Here is a 9,153-nt window from a genome sequence, read left to right as displayed (position 1 = left end):
AGCAGCATATGAATATTCAGTAAAAAAACAATGTTTTTTAATTATTCAGGACTGATAAAAATCCGATTCTTGTGGATGATTACAAACTATAAAGATGTCCAAATATAAGATATGTTTTGCAGGACCTCAATTAATTCCTGAGCTTAGATATTTTTGATTAAAAAATGGCGCATTTGTCTTGCAGCATATGCTGCGGTCCGGAAAGAGTTAAAGCATATTGAATCTCTAAAATAAAGACAAAAAAGAATGATAAACATACTTTTCTTCAATGCCTTACTTGTACATTAAAATTTTAATAATGTGTAAGTGTGATACCGGGGTTACAGTCAAAACTTACCTTTAAAATTCAAGATCTTAGTTTTGTTTCGTTTTTATAGTTATACCGAATGTATTCGAGAATATTGTCATGTCCTAAGTTTTTTTATTGCAAATTCTGAAAAACTGAATGCTGTAAGTTTTAAGAAATGGAAGAAAAAACCGTTGCTTGATTTCAGAAGAACTTGTTAGAGTTCTGTGATTTTTTATAGTTAATTGAGTATGTGTCTTTGCTAAGCGTTTTATAGTAAATGTATTTTAACACAAAAAATTCAACACAAAAATTCTTAAATTTTTTAATTAAAAATTCTTTTTTTTTTTCAGAAAATAAGGCGCTTTAATGCTTTGAAAAATAGCAATTATTTAGGTTATCTAGGGTGGAATCACCACTTCTCGACAGTGCCCCACTTTTCGCCACTTATATTGAAATCGCTATTTTTCGCGATTTGTGAAATAAATTAGCCGCAAAGTTCTTTGTAATTTTACTGCTGCTACGTATAGAGTCGAAAAATAATAATTATTCGCTTTGGGTTTACGATTTTGATCATTTTTTAGAGTAATATTTTTAGCAAGTGCATCGAATTCAATATTTCTTACCAAATATACAGTAGAGTCTCTCAAATCTGAATCTCTCAAATTCGAACGACGTTTGGATTCAAAATGTCATTTATGGGGTTATGTTAAAAAAAAATCTTAATCTCGTTGAAATAAAATCATATTTGTGTGCTTCTTCCTGAATATTTGCATACATTATAATCGTATAAAATGAAAAGGAAGTATGTTACCACTAAGACTTGTGAGAAAATATGGGAATTTGATTCAAAGTACATTTAATTTCACATAAATTTCGTTAGTTTTGAAAAAATCGTTCGAATTTGGGAGGTGAGAAATGTCAAAAAGCCCCCGAGCGTTCGATTTAGAAGACTCTACTGTACTAAGTGTCATCAAATTTTCATCAAGCAAAAAATACTTTTTTTGGATCAATAATTTGTCCATTGAATATTTAATTAGACTTGTGGAATACATAAAATTTGTATTTAGTTAATTAATATTTCATTTTATATTATTTTTATATAAAAATGAGGCATGGCGAAAAGTGGTAATATTTTGGAATGATTTTACCACCTGTCGCCATCTCTTTTCAATAGGCGACGCTAACTTCACCTCGCAGGTTTTCAGTTGTCAAATCTGCAGTGTTTACTTTCTGCAATAGACCTATAATTTGATTTCTCAAATAAAAGTGAAGAAAAACCGTTTAAATGAGTAAAAATGAGGTGATCATGAGGAAAAAGAAATGCTGAATGTATTCTTTTTATAACCTTGCCTAAAATAATCGAGTTTGGACCTTTTCAAGTAGGTGGCGAGAAGTGGTTACAAAACTGGCGAAAAGTGGTGCCGAAGTGGTTATTTTTGCATTGTTAATAAAAATTAGTTTTTTAAGTAGTCCAGCGTTAAATTCTAAGACTATTTTTTTCACGAATCAAAAACCAATACATCTGAGTAGTTTTGTGTCAAATTTGAGTTATCTTGTAATAAGAGTTCAAAAGTTATAATAAAATGAATTCCTCTTCTTCCTAAACATGGCGATAAGTGGTTACTCCACCCTACCTTTTTCTAATATGTACTTTTGCATTCCATATTAACCAAAATAATGTTGTACCAAAGGATTTTTCTGAAACCTATCCTGAATTTTGAGACAGCTCAAAAGAATGTGAGTCTTCTAGCTCAAAATTTCATCCCAATGTTTTTGTTGTAAAATCGACAATTTATTCACAATTAACCCAAATAACTGTATTTAAATAAATTATTAAAAGGATTTTCTTGTGAAAATGACTTAACTCTAAGCTAAGGAATTAAACAATTTTCACATTAAAAAACCTCTCATTTTATCTACGTGAATTTTCGCGGCATTTCGAAGAATGCCAACAGGCACCACCAAATTCTCTTCGGCTTTTCTTTTAGCTCAGGCCTGGTTAGAAGACAGAAAAAAATGGATAGTGAAAACTGCTCTTTCGTGGAATTCGCGCAAATTAAAATTGAAAGGTTTCATTTTGTTGTGATTCCTCGAAAAAGCAAAACAAAAGCCTTTTAAATTCACAATGCCTTTTTAGCTGAGACACTTTCTCATAAGAAAACTTCCGCTGTGAACAAACGGAATTTCGAAGCAAAAGCACGTTTGTGTATTCAATTGTCTATAGGCTTAATATTTCTTAAAAAATATATTTTAGCAAAAAAAAAGCTTGTACATATATTTAGGAGAAGCGTGCCAAATTTTGGCCACTTTGAGTGTAATTTCGGCCATGGAAATAAATTAATTAAAATTATGTATGTTATCTTCGAATAGTCAATGAATTCATTTTGCTTTTAAATATTTATTCATTTAAGGATGTATTAACACAAATACCGTTAAATTTTAGGCATAATTTGCATTTAAATTGCGTTGTAAAAACTCAGTGTGGAAAGAGTCTTACAAAAAATGTGACAGATCGATTGTGTTTCTAGCAGTCTTGAGATTTGTGGTGAAGTGCAAAAGGTTTTCCTTCGGTGTTTTTCATGAAAATTGATAAGTTTTCTTTAAAGATTGTTTCTGTTTATGTTAATATTGAATCAATCTTTAAATTTCGGGTGAAATTTCCCAGCTGGATCCTGTATTTCGTGTAAAAAAGTATATACTTTGTGTGCGTCTCTTCGGTGTGATAGTGTTGCCTATTCCGGCAACATCTTTTGCTTTCCTAAATTTCTTATTCATTTTGTGTTTTTTTTTTCAATTTCTGAGTTCTACAATATCCAGAGGAAAAAACCATCGCTTCTATGAAAAAAGATGATGTGGAAAAGGCATTGGAAGAGTTCGGGAAGGGCAAATTGCTACGGGAATCTGCGCGTAAATTTGAGATGCTACTCTTCAGGTCTTCGGGACAAATTACACGGAAGATTTCTGGGCTTTAGGGTCATATAAACATATTAAACTCGTTCCGTTTGACGTTTTGAAATTTTCTATCCGTTGCGTCACAAAAGGTGGTCAGAAAAAAGGTGGCCGGAATTTCACTCAAAGTGGCCGGAATACTACCCAAAGTAATGTCCACATTTTTATTAATTTTTCAATATTTTAGGAAGTGATTTAAAGAAAACGAAGATAATATACTAGTTTTCATGGTTCCACACAACCCTCCCGAAGAGGAAGTAACAAAAAATATCAATATGAATTAAAAATAATGCATTTCAAACTTAGGACTTCGGTGCTTATATGCAACTATGCCGAAATTTGGTACACTTACCCTAAAAGATATTTCAGATAATCACTTTTTTAGTGATCGAATAATATCTGGAATATTTTCAAACACATTCTAAATTTCTATCATCTCCTTTATTAACAAATGGAAATCGAGTCCTACCTCTCACAGTTCGCCAGGAGTTCCTCAGTGTTTCTCCAGCGCTCTGGCCAGCAGATCATTCATCCTTACGAGCAGAAGTCGAGGATCCTCTGCGAGTCCAGCTCCTACCATTGCATTGGCAAATAACTGCTCTATCAGTAATCCAGCGAGTTCTGGATCGGAATCCTTGAGTTTGTGGAGTTTCTTGACAATCTCATGGCGTGGATTGATTTCCAGCTGAGGCTGGAGGAGTGCAAATCGATTCTCCTCATTCAGCTGATGACTTTGGGTACGGATAAAATGCCTGGCAGCTGCCATCTCCTCAACAGTGATGACGCAGGGATGAGCATCGAGGCGTGAAGTTAGCTTGACATTGGCCACTTTCCCAGCCAGTTTCTCCCGGATCCAACTGATTAGTTCATCAGCCTGAGTCCGAAGGAGACTTCCCTCACCGAGATCTGTGGCTTCAGTGGCTGCTTTGTCCAGTCGCATTTCCTTTTCAACGGAAACTACATTGCATCCCATGAACATTCCCAGCTGCATCAGAACCAGTTCATCGTAGGGCTCATAGCAGAAGAGAACTTCCACCTGGCGCTTCTTCAGACCCTCGTAGTAGGGAGAGGATTCTGCTAGGGTGCGATTTGGAGCAGCCAAGTAGTAGATATCCTTCTGGGATTCTCCCTTTCTCGACACATATTCCGGCAGAGAAACTCTCTCCGATCCTTGAGAACATTGCGATGAATCGAATCTTAGGAGCCGGGCAATTTCTTCCTTATCCTTGTGATCTTCACTCGTCACGATGCCTTCCTTGAGGAAGAGCCCATAGTCTTGGTAGAACTTTTTGTATTCCTCGGGTTCCTTTTGAGCGCGCTCCTGGAGGAATCTCAGGACTCGATTTGTCAGAACGTTGCGGAGTTTCCTGATCAGGGAGCTATTCTGCAGCAGTTCTCGACTCAGATTTAGCGGAATGTCCTCGGAATCAACGACACCTTTGACAAATCTCAGCCACTTGGGCAGAAGATTGTCTGTCTTGGATTGAATGAGGATTTTCCTGGTGTAAAGAGCAACACCGACGTCTCCATCTCGGGAGAGATCAAACAGGCCAGGCTTCCCTTCGGGGAAGTACAGAAGAGCCCGGATACTCAATGGAACATCCGTTTTGTAGTGCAAAATAAATCTAGGAGCGTCAAAGGTATTCCCAACAAACCGATAGAATTCATTATGTTGCTCCCTCTTGACATCCTTCGGATCTAGAAGCCACACGGGCTGAATATTGTTGGCTCTCTGCCCATTTAAGTAGATCGCACTGCCCACAAAGTTACTGTACTTCTTGATAACCTCCCGGATTCTATCTTCATCGGAATATTCTCTACAATCTGGCTTCAAATGTATTACAATCTTAGTCCCAACAGCCACTCCCTCAGCTTCCTGGATGTCAAAAGTCCCTGATCCATCTGAACTCCAGCACAAACCCACGGAATTCGACAAGGAAGATCTCGTAAAGACCTCAACCTTGTCTGCCACCATAAAAGCCGAATAGAAGCCAACCCCAAACTGCCCGATAATATTTGATGAATTCTCAGCATTCTGACCTTTTTCTTTGATCTCCTCCAGGAACCTCTTTGACCCAGACCTCGCAATTGTCCCCAAATTGGCTATTAATTCTTCCTGTGTCATCCCAATTCCAGTATCCTGAATTGTCAAAGTTCTAGCCTGCTTATCTGTTCCAATGTGGATCTCTAGAGCCCTGTCAACCTCAAGATAGTCTTTCTCCTTCTCCCCAGCTGTATGGATAGTATACCTGAATTTTTCCAGAGCATCACTGGCATTGGAAATCAACTCCCTGACGAACACTTCCTTCTCCGAATACAGCGATCTTGCCACAATGTCCAGCAACATTCGAGTTTCAGCTTGAAATTCGTGCTTATTAACATTCCCAGTGGCTTTCTCGCTGTCCCGTATGATAGAGTGATAGCTCTCCTCTGCTTTTACGGTACTCATGCATCTTGTCCAGGTAGGATTCCCTGCGAAAAATCCATCCGGAATGCATTAGCGCTGAATGATAGTTGCATAACCTCAATATTAGGAACTTACGATTTCTGCTGATTTGAAAGATTCTTCCGGTGTGGTTGTGAATTCTGGAGCTGGAGAACACTTGCCTAACCACTCTGGAGGCACACAATAGCCTCATTGAGGACATTATTACTGGGAAATTGAAGAAAATGCCAGGATAACACAGCACGAGAAAAACACAGACAAAATAGTGTTGCCCAATGGAAAGAATTTGAAAGGTTTCTTCCTGCGAAATTTCTATGTCTCGGGAATTGCGCCTTTTTGTCGGGAAATCTCGTCCGAGAAATTCGAGAATATTGAAAATGTTTCTACGGTTTCTACAAAAATATTTTATTTAAAATTATTTACCTTTAAATTAGGTTTTTTTGTATGCAATCAAGAACATTGGATCACTAGAATATATCCATTAAAGATTGTAATTGACTAAGAACGAGGCAAAAAGGCTTTGCAGTTGAACTATTTCCCTAAAAATATCTCGTGAAAATATATGTTTCAATTTTAAAACAAATATAATATTTCAAAATATTTAAATACTTATTTTATCCATTCTATAATATATTTCTTTTAAAGTCTCCCTATCATTATTTCACAGTTTTAAATATTAGTGAGTCCGTGGATGAGTCCATTTTTGAAAAAGAAGACTACACAACAACAAAAAACTTACGAAACAACGGAAACAAAACAACCTACCCCCCGGAAAGTTGTTTTTTTTTTATATGGATCCGAAACAACGAATGAGGTAATAAAAAATTATAAGTATAGACTAAAAAAAAGGAAAATAAAATGATTAAAATTTAATTAGCTACGGATTAATTTATAATCCTGTTGTCTACTATCTGCACGGGGTAACACGAGTTATTTAATATGATCATATTGTGAAAAGAGAAACCATCCGAGATACCCAAGAATTGCATCGGGAAACCTGAAAAACCCACCATTTGCATGACGAACGGAACCCCAGAAACTCAATTTCTGCATCGCGAAATTCGAAAAACCAGAAATAATTGTTAGAAAAAATGGAAATGAGTCACCCCTTGACTATCTGTAATAAAAATAAAATTCTCGAACAAAGTAAACGGGTTTTAAGAAATTCTACAAACAGGAATAATTTATAATTTGTTATTTTTTATTTAGTTTGATTTAAAACTTTTATTCAGAAACCTTATAATTTACATTATGATAAGGCTTAATTCTATTTAAAAATAGGAGAAAAAAAACCTAATTTAAAAGCTGCCCTAATTCAAAGATGCCCCACTTCCCTCTAATTTCTTTATTAGAAAATTTTAACTTGGACAACTTAGGATTGGACATAAACGGCGAATAATCTATCAAATTATAAAAAAAACAATTAAATTGATTGCTATTTAATATTTAGAGACTTTCAGGCATTATTCTAAACGTCTAGTCTGAAGCTGAAGCCGGCTTAAGGTTCATAGGGGGAACTGTGGTACCGTTGAATTGGGGCAGTTTTGAAATTGGTCTTTTTCCTCCTACTTTTAAAATGAAACTGGTCCTTTTATGATATTATTTAACTCCACAAACCAATCCAATCCAATCAAAATCCAATTTTAATTTTTTTTCAATATTTTCGTTGGCATGTTATGAATTAAAAGCATTCAAAACTTACGAGGTTCTTTTACTGCTCGAACTCCACAGAGCAATCTAATATCGACTGCTCAGAATATAAAACGAATAAGACGCGAATGGCCGACTTTACAGGAGGGCGATTTCAAGCTCAGCTTATACGATTTTTAAGATTGGAAACCCGTATGACACTGGGAATAATTAACTTTCCTAATATTATTATTATTAATCGTATCGAAACACTTTTATTTGCTATTACAATGTAATCATTACCATGTACCACGTGTTGGAAGAATCTGCTGATCGTAGATCGGCCAGGAACGCCTTTTCACCGTAGTGAATGCTTTTTCTGTGCTCCTGAAGTTTGTTTTTTTGGACAGAAGCGGTGCATTTTACTACGTTTTATCACATGTGAAAATGTCTTTTTTTTTCTAGATACAGTAGACTCTCGCTAATTCGGCTCTTTTAAGGTCGGACTACTTTTTAATTCGGGCGGCAGTTAAATTCGAAAATAGTTTGTTGACATTTTTCAAGTTCGATTATGATTATCAAATGAAGCAAATATGCTCAAATTTGTCATGATTTGTCTTAGTTTTGATGTGATTTTGCATTATTAAGAGGTTTTCATGAAAGTTATAATAGCTATGAGCATATAAACTGAATATGAATATGCAGATGAACGAAAAATCGTTGCATTTCAAACAATTTGCTGCCAGAATTTCTCTCTAATTCGGTCCCAAATGTCCGAATTTGGGAGAGTCTACTGTATTCAGTTGCTTGCACCAGACGGGACTCGAACTCACAGCTGTGAGAGTCGAGTTAGAGATCTAACCGCCCAAGAGCCAACTGTCTTGCATATTGTGCCACTGAAATCCTTACTTTCCGATATAATATTCACAGGAAAAGCGAAAAAATTAAATTTTCGGCTTATATTCCGACAAGTCGATATAATCCCTTGATTTCGAGTTAGTATATATATAAATAAGGTAAAGTACCCTGTAGTCGGCCGGTTTCTTAACTCGGCCAGTGCGACTATTTATTCAATTTACTTAGATTTGTTATAATATGGTCTTACCGATTTAACATTATAAGGTGTATTATATTATATATATATAACGTAAATCAGTGAAAATTTCATAGAAGTTGACTATAAAACGTTAAAAAATTGGTTAAATAATTCAACTGGCCGAGTTGATAAACCGGCCGACTACAGGGTACTTTACCTTATATGAGGCGCTCAGAGCAAAAAACTCTAAGTCGTATGCATTTCCCTATTGCAATAGCGTTTTTTTTTGCTCTGAGCTCCTCATATATCGACTCCATCTCCCTCTAAACAAGGGTTCAGAAAGTTTGTAGAACTTGTTCTACCAACTTGAACAGTTGATAGAACATTGGAAACCTGAGGTTTAGAGTTTTTTTACGTCACAAGATTTAACAGTCCAAGATTTATTTGTTTGTCCGTCCGTCCATCCGTTAGCACGAGACCGTTATCACAAAAAAAAAAACAGTTAGAGATAAGACTTGGGACCTTCGGGGACCCCCTATAAGTCGACCCTGGGACCATTGATATTTCGTCCTTGTTCGAAAATACCGTTGAATAAAGCGAATAAAACGATTTTTGTAAAAAATCGAGTTATTCGACTTATATTTTGAGTCGTCGAAATATATAAGACTTCTGTTTAAATACATTTTCCCTCAGAGTCCTGTGAGTTAATTCCAAGATTAACATATGAAATGGCTTCAAATAATTCCATATATAAAAGTCAACTTGTCGTGGGAGTGATTGAATCATTCCTAATAGCGGTTTTTC

General features: G+C 35.7%; 1 protein-coding gene across 1 annotated transcript; it reads right to left on the bottom strand.

Annotated features, from left to right (window-relative positions):
- Nucleotides 1-3,667: 3,667 nt before the first annotated feature.
- LOC129798184 (heat shock protein 75 kDa, mitochondrial) lies at nt 3,668-5,966 on the bottom strand. Its single transcript, XM_055841211.1, has 2 exons — nt 5,781-5,966; nt 3,668-5,710 (listed from the first exon to the last, which is right to left on the bottom strand). Exons 1-2 carry the CDS (start codon nt 5,884-5,886, stop codon nt 3,732-3,734), a joined length of 2,085 nt encoding a protein of 694 aa, XP_055697186.1. The 5' UTR covers nt 5,887-5,966; the 3' UTR covers nt 3,668-3,731.
- Between the last annotated feature and the right edge of the window lie 3,187 nt (nt 5,967-9,153).

The sequence above is a fragment of the Phlebotomus papatasi genome, chromosome 1 (assembly GCF_024763615.1).
Source record: "Phlebotomus papatasi isolate M1 chromosome 1, Ppap_2.1, whole genome shotgun sequence".
Lineage (NCBI taxonomy): Eukaryota > Metazoa > Arthropoda > Insecta > Diptera > Psychodidae > Phlebotomus > Phlebotomus papatasi.
This window is presented reverse-complemented; position numbering and strand designations above follow the sequence as displayed.

Excerpts from the sequence above, each read along its gene's own strand:
- LOC129798184 (XM_055841211.1), bottom strand. The coding sequence starts at position 5,886 with ATGTCCTCAATGAGGCTATTGTGTGCCTCCAGAGTGGTTAGGCAAGTG. Across the intron at positions 5,711-5,780 it reads CTTTCAAATCAGCAGAAATC|GGAATCCTACCTGGACAAGA; the intron begins GTAAGTTCCTAA and ends GATTTTTCGCAG.